Consider the following 21,891-nt stretch of genomic DNA (forward strand, 5'->3'; position numbering starts at 1 on the left):
CAGTGTCCCTTTTAAACAGCTCTTTTACCTAAATAAATTACCAATTACCCCCTAACAGTAAACCCCCCCCCACCCACCACACCCCCAAAATAAAAAACCTAACACTAAAAAAGTGTGCCTTAAAAGGGCAGTCGGCTCTTTTCCAGCCCAAAAAACCCTAATCTAAAAAAAAAAGTCACCCCCCCTCCCAACCCCCCCCCCCCCCCAAAAAAGCGCCTAAGACTAAGCCCCAAATAGGTACTCACCGTTCCTGAAGTCTGGCGGAGAAGGTCTTCTTTAAGGCGGCTACATCATCTTCTATCTTCATCCAAAACGAAGGCGGCGTGGAGAAAAGGTGCGGAGCTGTCTGTGTTCAAATCAGCCAATAAGATGTCAGTAGCTCTCACCCTTTTGGCTGATTTCAAAATTTCAGCCAATAGGAATGCAAGGTACCCCAATAAATATGGGGTGCCTTGCATTCAGTCTTCAGTGTGCGACAGACGATCGCATGAAGAGGAGCCGCTGCTGAGGATCCGTGCATTGGGGAAGCCAGCTCTGCACCTCCTATTTTTTAATTTTTTTATTTAAGATTAGGGATTTAATGGGCTGGAAAAGAGCTGAATGTCCTTTTAAGGGCAATGCCCATACAAATGCCCCTTTAGGGGCAATGGGTAGTTTAGTTTTTTTGTGTTAGTTATTTTTATTTTGCGGGGGTTTGGTGGGTGGGTTTTTTTCTCCAACATTGGTGTGTCCGGTCCACGGCGTCATCCTTACTTGTGGGATATTCTCTACCCCCAACAGGAAATGGCAAAGAGTCCCAGCAAAGCTGGCCATATAGTCCCTCCTAGGCTCCGCCCACCCCAGTCATTCTCTTTGCCGTTGCACAGGCAACATCTCCACGGAGATGGTTAAGAGTTTTTTGGTGTTTAAATGTAGTTTTTATTAACTTCTATCAAGTGTTTGTTATTTTAAAATAGTGCTGGTATGTACTATTTACTCTGAAACAGAAAAGGATGAAGATTTCTGTTTGTAAGAGGAAGATGATTTTAGCAGACAGTAACTAAAATCGATTGCTGTTTCCACATAGGACTGTTGAGATGAAGTAACTTCAGTTAGGGGAAACAGTTAGCAGACTTTTCTGCTTAAGGTATGACTAGCCATATTTCTAACAAGACTGTGTAATGCTGGAAGGCTGTCATTTCCCCTCATGGGGACCGGTAAGCCATTTTCTTAGTCAAACAAACAGAATAAAGGGCTTATTATGGGCTAAAAAACTGGTAGACATTTTTATGGGCTAAATCGATTGCTTTATTTGTGCATATTATTCAGATTTAGGCTAACAATTGGCATTTATAATCTTGGGGAACGCTTATAAAACGGCAGGCACTGTATTGGACACCTTTTTCAGTCAGGGGGCCTTTCTAGTCATAGACTGAGCCTCATTTTCGCGCCATTAATGCGCAGTTGTTTTTTGAGAGCAGGGCATGCAGATGCATGTGTGAGGATCTAAGAATCTCTGAAAAAGCTTTTAGAATGCGTCATTTGGTATCGTATTCCCCTCAGGGCTTGGTTGGGTCTTAGCAAAGACTATATCTGGGACTGTATAGGGGTTAAATTGAAAAACGGCTCCGGTTCCGTTATTTTAAGGGTTAAAGCTCTGAAATTTGGTGTGCAATACTTTTAAGGCTTTAAGACACTGTGGTGAAATTTTGGAAATTTTTGAACAATTCCTTCATACTTTTTCACATATTCAGTAATAAAGTGTTTTCTGTTTGAAATTTAAAGTGACAGTAACGGTTTTATTTTAAAACATTTTTCTCCTGTTAAGTGTAGTCAGTCCACGGGTCATCCATTACTTATGGGATTATAACTCCTCCCTAACAGGAAGTGCAAGAGGATCACCCAAGCAGAGCTGCTATATAGCTCCTCCCCTCTACGTCATACCCAGTCATTCTCTTGCACCTAACTAATAGATAGGACGTGTGAGAGGACTGTGGTTATTAAACTTAGTTTTTATTTCTTCAATCAAAAGTTTGTTATTTTAAACAGCACCGGAGTGTGTTGTTTTTTCTCAGGCAGCATTAGAAGAAGAATCTACCTGAGTTGTGTATGATCTTAGCGGACGTAACTAAGATCCATTTGCTGTTCTCGGCCATTCTGAGGAGCGAGGTAACTTCAGAACAGGGGACAGCGGGCAGGGTTCACCTGCAAGGAGGTATGTTGCAGTATATTATTTTCTAAGGAATGGAATTGACTGAGAAAATACTGCTAATACCGATGTAATGTAAGTACAGCCTTAAATGCAGTAGTAGCAACTGGTATCAGGCTGATATGTATGTATGTTGGCACTGAAGTATTTCTGGGGAATGGCACTTCACTAAGAAAATACTGTATACATATAACTTATAGCCTTTTCTGCAGTGAAAGCGACTAGCAACAGGCTTTTTAATAACATTTCATATATTTATATTTAAAACGTTTACTGGCATGTTAATCGTTTTCTCTCTGAGGTACTTGGTGAAAAAATTTATGGGCATTATTTTTCCACATGGCTGTCGTTTGTTTTGAATAAAATCAGTTTACTGAGCTTCCCCACTGTTGTATTATGAGTGGGAGGGGCCTATTTTGGCGCTTTACTGCGCAGTAGAAATTCAGTCACAAGTCTTCCTTGTTCTCCCTGCATGATCCAGGACGTCTCTACAGAGCTCAGGGGTCTCCAAAACTAGTTTTGAGGGAGGTAATCACTCACAGCAGACCTGTGAGACTGTGCTTTGACTGTGATAAAAACGTATATATTTTTATTTGTTATCCGTTTTTTGGTATTAAGGGGTTAATCATTCATTTGCTAGTGGGTGCAATCCTTTGCTAAATTAATGCATTTAATGTGAAAATTTGGTTACTATAACTAATCCGGTTCATTGTTATTTCAACTGTGACAGTTTTGTGTGCTTCTTAAAGGCACAGTAACGTTTTTTATATTGCTTGTAAATTTATTTGAAAAGTATTTTCCAAGCTTGCTAGTCTAATTGCTAGTTTGTTTAAACATGTCTGACACAGAGGAATCTCTTTGTGCAATATGTTCAAAGGCCAATGTGGAGCCCAATAGAAATTTGTGTACTAATTGCATTGATGCTACTTTAAGTAAAAGCCAATCTGTACATGTCAAGAAAATTTCACCAGACAACGAGGGGGAAGTTATGCCGACTAACTCTCCTCACGTGTCAGTACCTGCATCTCCCGCTCAGGAGGTGCGTGATATTGTGGCGCCAAGTACATCAGGGCGGCCCTTACAAATCACTTTGCAAGACATGGCTAATGTTATGACTGAAGTTTTATCTAAATTGCCAGAACTTAGGGGTAAACGCGACCACTCTGGGGTGAGAACAGAGTGCGCTGATAATACTAGGGCCATGTCTGATACTGCGTCACAATTTGCAGAACATGAAGACGGAGAGCTTCATTCTGTGGGTGACGGATCTGATCCAAATAAACTGGATTCAGACATTTCAAATTTTAAATTTAAGCTTGAGAACCTCCGTGTGTTACTAGGGGAGGTATTAGCGGCTCTGAATGATTGTAACACGGTTGCATTCCCAGAGAAAATATGTAGGCTGGATAAATATTTTGCGGTACCGACGTGTACTGACGTTTTTCCTATACCTAAAAGGCTTACAGAAATTGTTAACAAGGAGTGGGATAGACCCGGTGTGCCTTTCTCACCCCCTCCTATATTTAGAAAAATGTTTCCAATAGACGCCACCACACGGGACTTATGGCAGACGGTCCCTAAGGTGGAGGGAGCAGTTTCTACTTTAGCTAAGCGTACCACTATCCCGGTGGAGGATAGCTGTGCTTTTTCAGATCCAATGGATAAAAAGTTAGAGGGTTACCTTAAAACCTTGTTGAACAAACATTTTCTTATATTGCAACCCCTTGCATGCATTGCGCCTGTCACGGCTGCGGCGGCATTCTGGTTTGAGTCTCTGGAAGAGACCATTAGCTCAGCTACGTTGGATGAGATTACAGACAAGCTTAGAGTCCTTAAGCTAGCTAATTCATTTATTTCTGATGCCGTAGTACATTTAACTAAACTTACGGCTAAGAACTCCGGATTCGCCATTCAGGCGCGCAGAGCGCTGTGGCTTAAATCCTGGTCAGCTGATATGACTTCTAAATCTAAATTGCTTAACATACCTTTCAAGCGGCAGACATTATTCGGGCCCGGTTTGAAAGAAATTATCGCTGACATTACTGGAGGTAAGGGCCATGCCCTGCCTCAAGACAGAGTCAAACCAAGGGCTAGACAGTCTAATTTTCGTGCCTTTCGTAACTTCAAGGCAGGAGCAGCATCAACTTCCTCCGCTCCAAAACAGGAAGGAACTGTTGCTCGCTACAGACAGGGCTGGAAACCTAACCAGACCTGGAACAAGGGCAAGCAGGCCAGAAAACCTGCTGCTGCCCCTAAGACTGCATGAAGTGAGGGCCCCCAATCTGGAAGCGGATCTAGTGGGGGGCAGACTTTCTCTCTTCGCCCAGGCTTGGGCAAGAGATGTCCAGGATCCCTGGGCGCTAGAGATCATATCTCAGGGATATCTTCTGGACTTCAAAGCTTCTCCTCCAAAAGGGAGATTTCATCTTTCAAGGTTGTCAACAAACCAGATAAAGAAAGAGGCGTTTCTACGCTGTGTACAAGATCTTCACATACCGATTCACAAAGATCATTACCGGTACCTAAGGTTTGCCTTCCTAGACAGGCATTACCAGTTTGTAGCTCTTCCCTTCGGGTTAGCTACTGCTCCAAGAATCTTCACAAAGGTTCTGGGTTCTCTTCTGGCGGTACTAAGACCGTGAGGAATATCGGTAGCTCCGTACCTAGACGACATTCTGATACAAGCGTCAAGTTTCCAAGCTGCCAAGTCTCATACAGAGTTAGTACTGGCATTTCTAAGGTCACATGGGTGGAAGGTGAACGTGGAAAAGAGTTCTCTATTGCCACTCACAAGAGTTCCCTTCTTAGGGACTCTTATAGATTCGGTAGAAATGAAAATTTACCTGACAGAGGACAGGTTAACAAAACTCCTAAATGCTTGCCGTGTCCTTCATTCCATTCCACACCCGTCAGTGGCTCAATGCATGGAGGTAATCGGCTTAATGGTAGCGGCAATGGACATAGTTCCCTTTGCACGCCTGCATCTCAGACCACTGCAATTGTGCATGCTAAGTCAGTGGAATGGGGATTACTCAGATTTGTCCCCTATGCTGAATCTGGATCAAGAGACCAGAAATTCTCTTTTATGGTGGCTCTCTCTGCCACATCTGTCCAAGGGGATGCCCTTCAGCAGACGAGATTGGACGATTGTAACAACAGACGCCAGCCTGCTAGGTTGGGGCGCTGTCTGGAATTCCCTGAAGACTCAGGGATCATGGACTCAGGAGGAGAGTCTCCTTCCCATAAACATTCTGGAATTAAGAGCAGTTTTCAATGCCCTTCTAGCTTGGCCTCAGCTAGCAACTCTGAGGTTCATCAGGTTTCAGTCGGACAACATCACGACTGTGGCTTACATCAACCATCAAGGAGGGACAAGGAGTTCCCTAGCGATGATGGAAGTCTCAAAGATAATTCACTGGGCAGAGTCTCACTCTTGCCACCTATCAGCGATCCACATCCCAGGCGTGGAGAACTGGGAGGCGGATTTTCTAAGTCGCCAGACTTTTCATCCGGGGGAGTGGGAACTTCATCCGGAGGTCTTTGCCCAAATACTTCGGCGTTGGGGCAAACCAGATCTGGATCTCATGGCGTCTCGCCAGAACGCCAAGCTTCCTTGTTACGGGTCCAGGTCCAGGGACCCGGGAGCGGTTCTGATAGATGCTCTGACAGCACCTTGGGCCTTCAAGATGGCTTATGTGTTTCCACCCTTCCCGATGCTTCCTCGATTGATTGCCAGGATCAAACAGGAGAGAGCATCAGTGATTCTAATAGCGCCTGCGTGGCCACGCAGGACCTGGTATGCAGATCTAGTGGACATGTCATCCTGTCCACCTTGGTCTCTGCCTCTGAGACAGGACCTTCTAATTCAGGGTCCTTTCAAACATCAAAATCTAATTTCTCTGAGGCTGACTGCATGGAGATTGAACGCTTGATTTTATCAAAGCGTGGATTTTCGGAGTCAGTAATTGATACCTTAATACAGGCTAGGAAACCTGTTACCAGGAAAATTTACCATAAAATATGGCGTAAATACTTACATTGGTGCGAATCCAAGAGTTACTCATGGAGTAAGGTTAGGATTCCTAGGATATTTTCTTTTCTACAAGAAGGTTTAGAAAAGGGTTTATCTGCTAGTTCTTTAAAGGGACAGATCTCAGCTCTATCCATCCTTTTACACAAACGTCTGTCAGAGGTTCCAGACGTTCAGGCTTTTTGTCAGGCTTTGTCCAGGATTAAGCCTGTGTTTAAGACTGTTGCTCTGCCGTGGAGCTTAAACTTAGTTCTTAACGTTTTACAGGGTGTTCCGTTTGAACCCCTTCATTCCATTGATATCAAGCTGTTATCTTGGAAAGTTCTGTTTTTAATGGCTATTTCCTCGGCTGGAAGAGTCTCTGAGTTATCGGCCTTACATTGTGATTCTCCTTATCTGATTTTTCATTCAGACAAGGTAGTTCTGCGTACTAAACCTGGGTTCTTACCTAAGGTAGTCACTAACATGAATATCAATCAAGAGATTGTTGTTCCATCATTGTGCCCTAACCCTTCTTCAAAGAAGGAACGACTTCTACACAATCTGGACGTAGTCCGTGCCCTGAAATTTTATTTACAGGCAACTAAAGATTTTCGCCAAACTTCTTCCCTGTTTGTCGTTTATTCTGGACAGAGGAGAGGTCAAAAAGCTTCTGCTACCTCTCTCTCTTTCTGGCTTCGTAGCATAATACGTTTAGCCTATGAGATTGCTGGACAGCAGCCTCCTGAAAGAATTACAGCTCATTCTACGAGAGCTGTGGCTTCCACTTGGGCCTTTAAGAATGAGGCCTCTGTTGAACAGATTTGCAAGGCTGCAACTTGGTCTTCACTTCACACTTTTTCCAAATTTTACAAATTTGACACTTTTGCTTCTTCTGAGGCTGTTTTTGGGAGAAAGGTTCTTCAGGCAGTGGTTCCTTCCGTGTAAAGATCCTGCCTGTCCCTCCCGTCATCCGTGTACTTTTAGCTTTGGTATTGGTATCCCATAAGTAATGGATGACCCGTGGACTGACTACACTTAACAGGAGAAAACAAAATTTATGCTTACCTGATAAATTCCTTTCTCCTGTAGTGTAGTCAGTCCACGGCCCGCCCTGTTTTTTATGGCAGGTCTAAATTTTAAATTAAACTCCAGTCACCACTGCACCCTATAGTTTCTCCTTTCTCGTTTGGTTTCGGTCGAATGACTGGGTATGACGTAGAGGGGAGGAGCTATATAGCAGCTCTGCTTGGGTGATCCTCTTGCACTTCCTGTTAGGGAGGAGTTATAATCCCATAAGTAATGGATGACCCGTGGACTGACTACACTACAGGAGAAAGGAATTTATCAGGTAAGCATAAATTTTGTTTTTGTGCTTTGTTGACAAGTTTAAACCTGTTTAACATGTCTGTACCTTCAGATAAGCTATGTTCTATATGTATGAAAGCCAATGTGTCTCCCCATTTAAATTTATGTGATAATTGTGCCATAGCGTCCAAACAAAGTAAGGACAGTACTGCCACAGATAATGATATTGCCCAAGATGATTCCTCAAATGAGGGGAGTAAACATGATACTACATCATCTCCTACTGTGTCTACACCAGTTTTGCCCATGCAGGAGGCCCCTAGTACATCTAGTGCGCCAATACTTATTACCATGCAACAATTAACGGCTGTAATGGATAACTCCATAGCAAATCTTTTATCCAAAATGCCTACTTATCAGAGAAAGCGCGATTGCCTGTGTTTTAAAACACTGAAGAGCAAGAGGACGCTGATGATAATTGTTCTGTCATACCCTCACACCAATCTGAAGGGGCCATGAGGGAGGTTTTGGTCTGAGGGAGAAATTTCAGATTCAGGAAAAATTCTCATCAAGCTGAACCTGATGTTGTGACATTTAAATTTAAATTAGAACATCTCCGCGCACTGCTTAAGGAGGTATTATCTACTCTGGATGATTGTGACAATTTGGTCATTCCAGAGAAATTATGCAAGATGGACAGGTTCCTAGAGGTTCCGGTGCCCCCCCGACGCTTTTCCTATACCCAAGCGGGTGGCGGACATAGTAAATAAAGAGTGGAAAAGCCTGGCATACCTTTTGTTCCTCCCCCTATATTTAAGAAATTATTTCCTATGGTCGACCCCAGAAAGGACTTATGGCAGACAGTCCCCAAGGTCGAGGGGGCAGTTTCTACTCTAAACAAACGCACTACTATTCCTATCGAAGATAGTTGTGCTTTCAAAGATCCTATGGATAAAAAATTGGAAGGTTTGCTTAAAAAGATTTTTGTACAGCAAGGCTACCTTCTGCAACCAATTTCATGCATTGTTCCTGTCACTACGGCAGTGTGGTTCTGGTTCGAGGAACTAGAAAAGTCGCTCAGTAGAGAAACTCCATATGAGGAGGTTATGGACAGAGTTCACCGCACTTAAATTGGCTAACTCTTTTATTTTAGATGCCGCTTTGCAATTAGCAAAATTAGCGACGAAAAATTCAGGGTTTGCTATCGTGGCGCGCAGAGCGCTTTGGCTAAAGTCTTGGTCAGCGGATGTGTCATCCAAGACAAAATTGCTTAACATTCCTTTCAAAGGAAAAACTTTATTTGGACCTGATTTGAAAGAGATTATTTCAGACATCACTGGGGAAAGGGCCACGCCCTTCCACAGGATAGGTCTTTTAAGGCTAAAAATAAGCCTAATTTTCGTCCCTTTCGCAGAAATGGACCAGCCTCTAATTCTGCATCCTCTAAGCAAGAGGGTAATGCCTCACAACCCAAACCAGCCTGGAAACCAATGCAAGGCTGGAACAAGGGTAAGCAGGCCAAGAAGCCTGCCACTGCTAACAAAACAGCATGAAGGAGTAGCCCCCGATCCGGGGACCGGATCTGGTGGGGGGGCAGACTCCTCTCTCTTTGCTCAGGCTTGGGCAAGAGATGTTCAGGATCCTTGGGCGCTAGAAATAGTTTCTCAAGGTTATCTCCTGGAATTCAAGGAACTACCCCCAAGGGGAAGGTTCCACAAGTCTCACTTATCCTCAAACCAAATAAAGAGACAGGCATTCTTATATTGTGTAGAAGACCTGTTAAAGATGGGAGTGATACACCCAGTTCCAATAAAGGAACAAGGAATGGGATTTTTATTCCAATCTGTTCGTAGTTCCCAAAAAAGAGGAACGTTCAGACCAATTTTGGATTTGAAGATCCTAAACAAATTTCTCAGGGTACCATCGTTCAAAATGGAAACTATTCGAACGATTCTACCCACCATCCAGGAAAGTCAATTTATGACTACCGTGGATCTAAAGGATGCGTACCTACATATTCCTATCCACAAAGAACATCATCAGTTCCTAAGGTTCGCTTTTCTGGACAAACATTACCAGTTTGTGGCTCTTCCATTCGGATTAGCCACTGCTCCAAGGATTTTCACAAAGGTGCTAGGGTCCCTTCTAGCGGTTTCTAAGACCAAGGGGCATTGCAGTAGTACCTTACTTGGACGACATTCTAATACAAGCGTCGTCCCTGTCAAAAGCAAAGGCTCATACGGACATCGTTCTAGCCTTTCTCACATCTCACGGATGGAAGGTGAACAAAGAAAAGAGTTCTCTGTCCCCGTCAACAAGAGTTCCCTTCTTGGGAACAATAATAGATTCCTTAGAAATGAGGATTTTTCTGACAGAGGTCAGAAAATCAAAACTTCTAAGCTCTTGTCAAGTGCTTCATTCTGTTCCTCGTCCTTCCATAGCGCAGTGCATGGAAGTAATAGGATTGATGGTTGCAACAATGGACATAGTTCCTTTTGCACGAATTCATCTAAGACCATTACAACTGTGCATGCTCAAACAGTGGAATGGGGATTATACAGACTTGTCTCCAATGATTCAAGTAGATCAAAAGACCAGAGATTCACTCCGTTGGTGGCTGACCCTGGACCATCTGTCCCAGGGAATGAGCTTCCGCAGACCAGAGTGGGTCATTGTCACGACCGACGCCAGTCTAGTGGGCTGGGGTGCGGTCTGGGAATCCCTGAAAGCTCAGGGTCTATGGTCTCGGGAAGAGTCTCTTCTCCCGATAAACATTCTGGAACTGAGAGCGATATTCAATGCTCTCAGAGCTTGGCCTCAACTAGCAAAGGCCAAATTCATAAGGTTCCAATCAGACAACATGACGACTGTTGCTTATATCAATCATCAAGGGGGAACAAAGAGTTCCCTGGCGATGAAAGAAGTGACCAAAATAATTAAATGGGCGGAGGATCACTCCTGCCACTTGTCTGCGATCCACATCCCAGGAGTGGAAAATTGGGAAGCGGATTTTCTGAGTCGTCAGACATTCCATCCGGGGGAGTGGGAACTCCATCCGGAAATCTTTGCCCAAATAACTCAATTATGGGGGCATTCCAGACATGGATCTGATGGCGTCTCGTCAGAACTTCAAGGTTCCTTGCTACGGGTCCAGATCCAGGGATCCCAAGGCGACTCTAGTAGATGCACTAGTAGCACCTTGGACCTTCAACCTAGCTTATGTATTCCCACCGTTTCCTCTCATTCCCAGGCTGGTAGCCAGGATCAATCAGGAGAGGGCCTCGTGATCTTGATAGCTCCTGCGTGGCCACGCAGGACTTGGTATGCAGACCTGGTGAATATGTCATCCGGCTCCACCATGGAAGCTACCTTTGAGACAGGACCTTTTTGTTCAAGGTCCATTCGAACATCCAAATCTGGTCTCCTTCCAACTGACGGCTTGGAGATTGAACGCTTGATTCTATCAAAGCGTGGGTTTTCAGATTCTGTGATAGATACTCTGGTTCAGGCCAGAAAACCTGTAACTAGAAAAATTTACCATAAAATATGGAAAAAAATATATCTGTTGGTGTGAATCCAAAGGGATTCCCATGGAATAAGATAAAAATTCCTAAGATTCTCTCCTTTCTTCAAGAAGGTTTGGAGAAAGGATTATCTGCAAGTTCTCTAAAGGGACAGATCTCTGCTTTATCTGTCTTACTACACAAAAGACTGGCAGCTGTGACAGATGTTCAAGCATTTGTTAAGGCTCTGGTTAGGATCAAGCCTGTTTACAGACCTTTGACTCCTCCCTGGAGTCTAAATCTAGTTCTTTCAGTTCTTCAAGGGGTTCCGTTTGAACCCTTACATTCCATAGATATTAAGTTACTATCTTGGAAAGTTTTGTTTTTGGTTGCAATTTCTTCTGCTAGAAGAGTTTCAGAGTTATCTGCTCTGCAGTGTTCTCCTCCTTATCTGGTGTTCCATGCAGATAAGGTGGTTTTGCGTACTAAGCCTGGTTTTCTTCCTAAAGTTGTTTCTAACAAAAATATTAACCAGGAGATAGTTGTACCTTCTTTGTGTCCGAATCCAGTTTCAAAGAAGGAACGTTTGTTTACACAATTTGGACGTTGTCCGTGCTCTAAAGTTCTATTTAGAGGCTACTAAAGATTTCAGACAAACATCTTCCTTGTTTGTTGTTTATTCTGGTAAAAGGAGAGGTCAAAAAGCGACTTCTACCTCTCTTTCCTTTTGGCTTAAAAGCATTATCCGATTGGCTTATGAGACTGCCGGACGGCAGCCTCCTGAAAGAATCACAGCTCACTCCACTAGGGCTGTGGCTTCCACATGGGCCTTCAAGAACGAGGCTTCTGTTGACCAGATATGTAAGGCAGCGACTTGGTCTTCACTGCACACTTTTGCCAAATTTTACAAATTTGATACTTTGCTTCTTCGGAGGCTATTTTTGGGAGAAAGGTTTTGCAAGCTGTGGTGCCTTCCGTTTAGGTAACCTGATTTGCTCCCTCCCTTTATCCGTGTCCTAAAGCTTTGGTATGGTTCCCACAAGTAAGGATGACGCCGTGGACCGGACACACCAATGTTGGAGAAAACAGAATTTATGCTTACCTGATAAATTACTTTCTCCAACGGTGTGTCCCGGTCCACGGCCCGCCCTGGTTTTTTAATCAGGTCTGATGAATTATTTTCTCTAACTACAGTCACCACGGTACCATATGTTTCTCCTATATATATTTCCTCCTGTCCGTCGGTCGATATGACTGGGGGTCGGCGGGAGCCTAGGATGGGACTATATGGCCAGCTTTGCTGGGACTCTTTGCCATTTCCTGTTGGGGAAGAGAATATCCCACAAGTAAGGATGACGCCGTGGACCGGACACACCGTTGGAGAAAGTAATTTATCAGGTAAGCATAAATTCTGTTTTTACTGTTGGGGGGGGATTTAGTAATTTTTAAATATAAAAGAGCTGTTTAACTTAGTGCAATGCCCTACAAAAGGCCCTTTTAAGGGCTATTAGTAGTTTTATTTTGGGGGGGCTTTTTATTTTCATAGGGATTAGGTTACATTTTTTTTATTTTGATATTTTTTCAGTAATTTTAGAGTTTTTAATTTTTGTAATTTTAGAGTTTTTTTTGTAATTTAATGTTAGGTTTTATTTAAGTGTAACTTAGTATTGGGGTTAATTTAGGGGGTGTTAGGTTAGGGGGCTTAGTAATTAAATTTGTTATTTGCATTGTGGGGGGTTGGCGGTTTAGGAGTTAATAGGTTAATTAGGTTTATTGAGATGTGGGGGGTTTGGCGGTTTAGGGGTTAAGTTTAATTCTGTTTATTGCGATGTTGGAGGTTGACGGTTTAGGGGTTAATTAGGTTTATTGCGATGTGGGGGGTTGGCGGTTAAGGGGTTTAATATTTTATTTGCTGATTAGGGTTAATTACTTTATTATTTGCGATGTGGGAGTTGGCGGTTTCGGTGTTTAATACTTAGTGCTGGAGGTTAGGTTTTTTTTTGTTATACTTTGTGCGGGCAGTTACATGTTTTTTATTTATTTCTTGCGGGCGCTGCCAACATTCCTTTGAGTATGCGTGCGCAACTGGCGACGGTGACAGATGCGTTACAAACGTGATTATAGTATAGATATGTTTAACTCCTTCAAAAGGGTTAAACATTTACAGTGGGGCAAAAAAGTATTTAGTCAGCCACCAATTGTGCAAGTTCTCACACTTAAGAAGATGAGAGAGGCCTGTAATTTTCATCATAGGTATACCTCAACTATGAGAGACAAAATGTGGAAACAAATCCAGACAATCACATTGTCTGATTTGGAAAGAATTTATTTGCATATTATGGTGGAAAATAAGTATTTGGTCACCTACAAACAAGCAAGATTTCTTGCTCTCACAGACCTGTATCTTCTTCTTTAAGAGGCTCCTCTGTCCTCCACTCATTACCTGTATTAATGGCACCTGTTTGAACTTGTTATCATTATAAAAGACACCTGTCCACAACCTCAAACAGTCACACTCCAAACTCCACTATGATGAAGACCAAAGAGCTGTCGAAGGACACCAGAAACAAAATTGTAGACCTGCACCAGGCTGGGAAGACTGAATCTGCAATAGGCAAGCAGCTTGGTGTGAAGAAATCAACTGTGGGAGCAATAATTAGAAAATGGAAGACATACAAGACCACTGATAATCTCCCTCGATCTGGGGCTCCACGCAAGATCTCACCCTGTGGGGTCAAAATGATCACAAGAACGGTGAGCAAACATCCCAGAACCACACGGGGGGACCTAGTGAATGACCTGCAGAGAGCTGGGACCAACGTAACAAAGGCTACCATCAGTAACACCACTACGCCGACAGGGACTCAGATCCTGCAGTGCCAGACGTGTCCCCCTGCTTAAGCCAGTACATGTCCGGGCCCGTCTGAAGTATGCTAGAGAGCATTTGGATGATCCAGAAGCGGATTGGGGAGAATGTCATATGGTCGGATGAAACCAAAGTAGAACTGTTTGGTAGAAACACAACTCGTCGTGTTTGGAGGAGAGAGAATGCTGAATTGCAATCAAAGAACACCATACCTACTGTGAAGCATGGGGGTGGCAACATCATGCTTTGGGGCTGTTTCTCTGCAAAGGGAACAGGACGACTGATCCGTGTACATGAAAGAATGAATGGGGCCATGTATCGTGAGATTTTGAGTGCAAACCTCCTTCCATCAGCAAGGGCATTGAAGATGAAACGTGGCTGGGTCTTTCAGCATGACAATGATCCCAAACACACCGCCCGGGTTACGAAGGAGTGGCTTCGTAAGAAGCATTTCAAGGTCCTGGAGTGGCCTAGCCAGTCTCCAAATCTCAACCCCATAGAAAACCTTTGGAGGGAGTTGAAAGTCCGTGTTGCCCAGCGACAGCCCCAAAACATCACTGCTCTAGAGGAGATCTGCATGCAGGAATGGGCCAACATACCAGCAACAGTGTGTGACAACCTTGTGAAGACTTACAGAAAACGTTTGACCTCTGTCATTGCCAACAAACGATATATATAAAAAAAAGTATTGAGATGAACTTTTGATATTGACCAAATACTTATTTTCCACCATAATATGCAAATAAATTCTTTCCAAATCAGACAATGTGATTGTCTGGATTTGTTTCCACATTTTGTCTCTCATAGTTGAGGTATACCTATGATGAATATTACAGGCCTCTCTCATCTTCTTAAGTGGGAGAACTTGCACAATTGGTGGCTGACTAAATACTTTTTTGCCCCACTGTAGTTAGTTATTCTCTTGTAACATTCCAATTCGGCTCTAGATGAGGGTAAAGCCATTTATTGAAGCATATACATGTATGCCTGTCTTTTATTTGCTCACCAGCTCTATCCTCTTATGATGCACGTTTGTTATGTATTTTACTACTCTGGGGCTAAACACATAGTAAAAGAAAGGAATTTTAAAAATAATTGTTTAAATAAAATCCTTTTATTTTTACCCTAGAATGTCCCTTTAATAAATTCTCCAATTCCTTTTTTTTTTTTTTATCCCCTCACTAAAGCACGTTTGTTTTCTCATTAGGGTCACTGCTCTATGGAATTATCTACTTGACCACATACCAAATAGCGCTTCATTATTTTACCTGAATTAAAGTGAGTGGCATTTTTCCTCCTGACAGAAACAAGAGAGAAAGAAGAAGAGAAAAAATGTGATGCCCAAATAAATAGAAACACCATTCCAAAGCCTGTTGCTTCCAGCTCTGTGATGAGAACAACTAAACAATCCAGTTCCAGGTATTGACTAATACAGGGTATCCTAACTGTTTAGCAGCTATACAAAGTGATCATTTTCATTAGTGGACAGCAGCAGCACAGTTAAAGTCAAAATTAAACTTTCATTATTCAGATTGGGCAATTTTACAATTTAGTTTTATCAGCAAATTTGCTTTGTTCTCCTGGTATTCTTTGTTGAAAGCTAAACCTAGGTATTCTGATAGTCTAATGTCTAAGCTATTGAATGCGACCTCTTATCTTAATGCATTTTGACAGTTTACACAGACCGTGCTAGTTCATGTGCGTCTCATAGAACTCCTGTGGAGTTATTATGAGTCAGCACTGATTGGCTTAAAGGGATACTAAACACTCATTTTTTTCTTCATGATTCAGAAGAGCATGCAATTTTAAGGCAACTTTCTAATTTACTCCTATTATCAATTTTTAGTTTGTTCTCATGTTATCTTGATTTGAAAAGAGCAGTAATAAAAGGTAGGAGCCGGCCCATTTTTAGTTTAGCACCTTGGTAGAGCTTGCTGATTGGGTTTGCTACATTTAGCCACAAATCAGCAAGTGCTACCCTTGTGCTGACATAAAATGGTCTGGCTCTAAAGCTTACAGTACTGCTTTTTCAAATTAAGATAGCAAGATAACAAAGAAAATTTGATAATAGAGTAAATTAGAAAGGTGCTTAAAATCCCATGCTCTATCTGAATCACAAAATAAAAAAATTGGGTTTAGTATCCCTTTTAAATGCAAGTCATGTTAAAAAGAACTGAAATAAGTGGGCAGGTCTGCACAGGCTTAGGTATACTGTCCCTCTAAATTCCAGAGTAGTAGTATACAGATAAAGTAGGGGCAGTAGGTGGTAACAATATGGACAGATCTAACTGTGAAAAATAACAGCAGTCTGTGGTTATCTCTATCTCAGTAAATGTCCGCATGTCAGATTAAGCAGAGTAATGGTCATTGGTCAGTATTGTAAGGTGTAGGCAATGACTAGAAGATCAAATATTTCAGGGTGAGGGTCAGTATCTAAGGCTTAGTGCAAGGATTTTCAGGGGATTTACTGACCAGTTAAGCAGTTTAGGGGATGGCCAGCAGATTAAGCATTTCAGGTCATTTCCAGTAGTTTGTCATTTCAGGTATGGCTAGCAAGTCCGTATTTCTTTTAATGGTCTGCGAGTCAGACGTTTTAATCAGTTGTCTGCAAGTACAGTATTTCAAGGAAATACCATCATGACAGATATTTCCTGTAACCAGCAAGTCCCATATTGTAAATAATGGTCAGCAGGTGTGATATTTCAGTTAATGGGCCAGTAAGTCAAGTTTTCCATTGTAGAGGCCAATGGGCAGTTAAGCAGAGTAGAGGGTCAACAGGTCAGGAACTGGCTAATAGGTACAGAGTAGCACTGTGACAGTGGATGTCCATGTTAGATACCTAGTATATTGCACTTTGCTTGACCCTGCATCACGCTACACAGTGAAACCTATAATCTGTGAAGGAGGGGTAATTTACATCTTACATCTGTTTGGCCACAACACCGGGGGACCAATGTTTTTAAAGTGTTATATCCCTCGCACTGTAATAGAAAATCCCTGCTTAGTCTGCTAAAAATGCATTGTAAAAATTGTAATATTGTAAAACAATTCTTTACACATACATTGTATGTATAAAATGTGGTTGGCTGGGATAAAAATTAAATGGAAGATTCAGCGCATCAATAGCTTAGAAACCTTAAGGCAGAGAGGTTGCTTGACGCATAATGATGCAATGGATTCTTCTGTTGGGAAAGGTAGAATATAGTCCACATAGTCTACTTTCATTTGCTATAAAATTATTTAACTCCTTGTGTGATTTGTGGAATTTTATCCTCTCTTATCTCATGTAGTAGCAGTTCTGAGGGACAGTTCAGATGATGAATTCATTGGGTCCCACCTCCACCACCTAATGTGTCTGGGTACAATGAAGATGAAGTGATTGGCCTCCACTTCCCCCTGGTTACAAGGACAGTGATGAGGGATGAGGAACTGGACGATGATGAATATGAGGATGTAAGTAAAATGTCTCAGCTGTCACAGTTTTACAGAAAACGCACACAAGTGTCTCAAAATGTCTTAGAAGTTGTAAAGAATATGTGGCATATAGATCCATTAGAGGCTTTATCACTGGTATTTTTGAAATTTACGGAATCCATCTTGTGTATCATACTTTTAAATATTTCCTGCTCAAATATTTCCTGCTTTTTTCCCCATGAGAAACTGTAGAAAAATAGGAATTTCTTTCCCTAAAAGGGACATATTTAGACAAAGCTAACAATTTAAAAAAATGGGTTTTTTTTGTTTTCAAGATTGCTATGTTCCCATAGTATTCTTTGTTGAAGAACCTACCTAGGTAGGTAGAATGTATGCGTCTGGAGCACCAAACACCTTCCAAATGTATAACATTGTTAAAATATTCTTGCAAAACTGCTGTTGTGCGTACATACTTTTTAGAACATATCTACCTGCTTTTCACAAAGGATACCAAGAGAACCCAGTTAATTGTCCTTTCTCAGTACAGTAGAAGCAAAAACCAACTGACAGTCCTGCCTCCAGGATTATGGACAGTAACTGGGTACCACTTACTCTCAAGCTTTACAGAGACCATTATGCCTTGTTTACATTTAGGCAGTCGGCTACTTTTTCTCTGTTTACAGTCTACCAATCTTTCTTGAGTCTTTATGCCCTTCTTTTGTGTTTCTCCTTTTATTAATATATCTAATATATCTAAATAAGGTTTTTGGAACATTTTGTATTATATTTAGTAATCTTAATTACAGTGATGGTAAACACCCAATAGTTTTAACTACATAAACTGTAATCTACATTGAAATTCCTAGAAGAAATGCTATAAAAAAGGGTTTTTCATATAAACTTAATTTATTGGAAAAAAAATCAGATTTATTTTGTAGCCCACTGATCTCCTTCTCTCTGCCCCTATTCTATTGTAGTTGCATAGTAGTGACATGTATTGCGGTCCCCTCCCACTGTACATGTCAGGAGGCCCGATGCATGCTCTCGATACAGAGGCAAAATTTGGCATGCACAAAGCATATCCCTGAATCATAGAAACTTCTAAAGCATCATGTGTGTCCCCTCGAAAACAACGGCTCTAATTGCAATCAGTGAGCCAAGCTATACGGCTAGAAGTTGTCTATTGGATGCTAGAGTCAGATGACAGAAAACAAAAATAGGCAATAGAGGGGGCTGGCAGGGTTTTCGCAATAGTCAGTGAAATAAAAGGTAGGAATAGCATAAAAATTTACATTGACACTATTACTCAGAAATGCGTTATTAGGGCACATAGGTTATGTGCATTGAAAGTATCCACACCAAGTTACCATCACTTTAAGTACTTACTGTTTTTACTAGAGTCTCCATATTTCCATTTTCCTTGTCTGATTCAGCCTCTGTATATTATTATTAAATATATCTGTTTTGGCACTCCCTGGTATAATACTTACCAGGTGAGGAGAAAGACCCTTACTTTAGGGGTCTGGACAAACTGACCACTCCCTTGTTTATAAATAGAAGCATTCCCTGACTACCCTAAACCCTTCCTACTCCTAGTTCTTTCCATCCATATGGGGTGCCCTTTAACAGGATTACCGCCCCGATAAATTCCAGCTGCTGAACTTACCTTTGTCTTCATGCTGAGGTAACCCGTAACAACCAATCGGGATCCTTAAACAAGCCTCCTTATGGCTTCAGTCCTCCATAGGACTTCTGGGGTCTGTGGCAAACTTGCTAGCAGTCTCGGAGGTTCTGATGGGTAACACCATCTTATTTTCACCCTCCAGATATGGCAAATTGGATGCAATCCAACAATATGTCAACAAGCTACTTTATCAACAAACGATCATCCAAAGGTTTTTATTTTTCTTTGTAAAGAAAAGGGAGGGCTCCAGGAAACTGGTTTTAAGGTTTAAAACAAATACCAAGTCAGTCATTAATGCTTATTTTCACATTCCGGTTACCAAAGCCCACAGTTGGTTTTCTGGTGACTATCAACTGCAATGTGTGGCTCTCCTTTCAGTATCTCCACTTCTCCATTGGTATTTAGAAAGATTCTGGTTCCTTTTGTTAGCAGAATTGTGCTCCGGAGAGGATAAATTGTACTTCATTATTTGGGATGATGTCTGTAGACATTTTCAGCAAGCTTGTATCCATAAAAATTGTGCCATCCTGTTTCTGGAGGCTGATTGATAACTTTAGAAAAGAGTCATCTGCATCCATCCAAATAGATTGTATTTCTTAGGGCCCCAGTTTAACACAAATCAAGGATCTGGAGTCTCTACCTCCTCAACTGTTTTCAGTACACAATATGATGAAAATGTTAGGTCACACAACTTTGATAGTTCATCTGGTTCAATGGGGCTCTCTTTTTTTCAGCTGCTTTTCCTGATTCACTGGCGCAAAGATATCATCAGATTCCTTTTTCCACTTATGCTTCATCATCATCTCAGTTGGGTAGATTCAAAAGAACAAACTTTCTAGATGACTATCCCTGTTTGACTCCAGACACACCATCTTGGGAGCAGTTTGCCAAGGAGTCTATGCTCAGGGTATTTGGGATTAGCAAGCATGTCATCTTCCTTCAAATCTTTGTAAATTCAAACTATCAGACCTTAACTACATTTTTCAAAAGGTCCTGGTAAAAGTAGTAATAGACCAGCAACAGCCAGGTCTCCAATCTTTGCCTTTCCTTCATCCAAATCCGTAGCACTTACATCTGTCAACCTAGCTGCTGAGATCATCCAGATTACAGCAATCCAACATTTTCTTCTCCGGTTATCTACTACAAGGTTTTCGGATACAGAATATTTCTTCAGGGAAATTTTCATTATTCTCATTGCCAGTTATTTAAATGATCTTAGTGCTCAAACCTTGAAATCTCAAGTTCGATCGGCCTTTTTAGCTATTTCATGAACAAAGAAGGATAAGCAGCCTTATTTCATTCAGGTTTTTTTTTTCCCTCAAGCCCTGGCTAATATCCTTCCCCATGTCTGATCTACTATACCAACATGGGGACTTGCTCTTTGGTTCTGGAAATTCTCATCGGATTTACCTTTTGAACCGATGGAAGTATCTTTGTGGTTTTTGACCTTAAAAGGAATGTTATTTAGGTTACGATACCAAGCAGTTAGCACACTTTTTGTCACATTCATAACCGCAGAAGTAATTTCAATAGGGATCTCACACCATTTGAACAGCTGTGTACAGGAACTCATCACCCCGCCAAAAAGACTGATATCGAAGTTATATAAACTGCTTCTAATACCTCCTGACATATTATTACCCTCATACACTAGGGCCTGGAACAGGGACCTTAATCATACAATAGACAAAGAGGAGGTGGCTCAAGTCGTTCAGACTAATGAGACGCTCCTCTGTTTTCAGCTAGGGTACAGGAAATTCAACTTAAATTACTGACTAGGTGGTATTACATTCCTGCAAGATTGCACCAGCTTTTTCCTTCGGCTGACGCCATGTGCTGAGAGGTTGTGGGGAGATAAGCTCACTCCTTGCACATCTGGTGGACATGCCCGAAAGCTGGGCAAATTGCTGGAACGGCAGTCATAAACGGACATATCGAACAGATTGAATTTACAAATTCCAAATACACCAGAAACAATCTTATTCGTACATCTCCCTAACACTAAATCCGGTCACATTCGGGCCCTTCTTCTGATCATGCTCACAGGAGCTAAAAAGCTTATTCCTAAAAAATGGAAAGCTAAGATCCCCCAACACTCAGCGAGTGGCACTCTTCTGTGGAGGAGCTGTTATTACTGGAAAGACTACATTACCTTAAAAGCAACCAACTGGCTATATACGAAATGATGTTGGCAGTTTGGAATGCTGATTCTCCAAGCACCTCTGCAACTGTAAACAGCCACCCTTAAACCTCACTCACATCTGGTGGTGATGAGAACCTTTTTTTTTTCTTTCTCACCCTCTCTCGACTCCCTCCCTCTTACTTCTCTTCTTTCATACCTCTAATTCTTTCATCTAGACCTCTTCCTTCTATCTAGCAAGCCCCCGGAGCACGTTGGCTTCTTAAAAATATTTGTTATGTTGATACAAATTTGTATAATTGTTCTTGAAAAAAAAAGAAAAGTTAAAATCACAAGCTTGAAACGATATTTGTGTATGAAGATACTTTCAGAATTTTTTTTTTTTTTTTTTAAATATATTTTATTGAGAATCAATTCGAGGGCACGAATACATGTAGAGACATTGAAATCCACTCAAATACATATTTTTCGCATATACAATCTCAAATGAGGGAACCAATGGGGAGTTTACACAAAGCAACTTAAACATATTGAGTAACAACGCATATGAATATAATTGAACAGTTATTGTGCCTACAAACATCTACCCTCTGAATGGTCCTATGAGCCACTCTTGGGTCTCCCATTACAACATTGTGGCGTTACAAAGGGTATTCATGAACAAAAGGAGGCCACTCATGACCTCAACTGGTGAATCTCAGTTTTCATTTTTAACACAGAATGGGAAATATGTCACATAAAATTGTATATATAGACAACAATGTATGTATCAATATTAG

The 21,891-nt window shown here is 41.7% G+C and overlaps 1 protein-coding gene across 1 annotated transcript in view; it reads left to right on the forward strand.

The window, feature by feature from the left end:
* The window catches only part of WDR70 (WD repeat domain 70), an 811,922-nt gene that overhangs the window by 14,414 nt on the left and 775,617 nt on the right, over positions 1-21,891 (forward strand). Inside the window, 5 exon segments of the mRNA XM_053701217.1 lie at positions 15,179-15,293; positions 16,126-16,137; positions 17,178-17,205; positions 17,208-17,253; positions 17,256-17,292. Of these exon segments, the coding sequence (XP_053557192.1) occupies positions 15,179-15,293; positions 16,126-16,137; positions 17,178-17,205; positions 17,208-17,253; positions 17,256-17,292 (238 nt within the window).

The sequence above is a fragment of the Bombina bombina genome, chromosome 2, assembly GCF_027579735.1.
Source record: "Bombina bombina isolate aBomBom1 chromosome 2, aBomBom1.pri, whole genome shotgun sequence".
Lineage (NCBI taxonomy): Eukaryota > Metazoa > Chordata > Amphibia > Anura > Bombinatoridae > Bombina > Bombina bombina.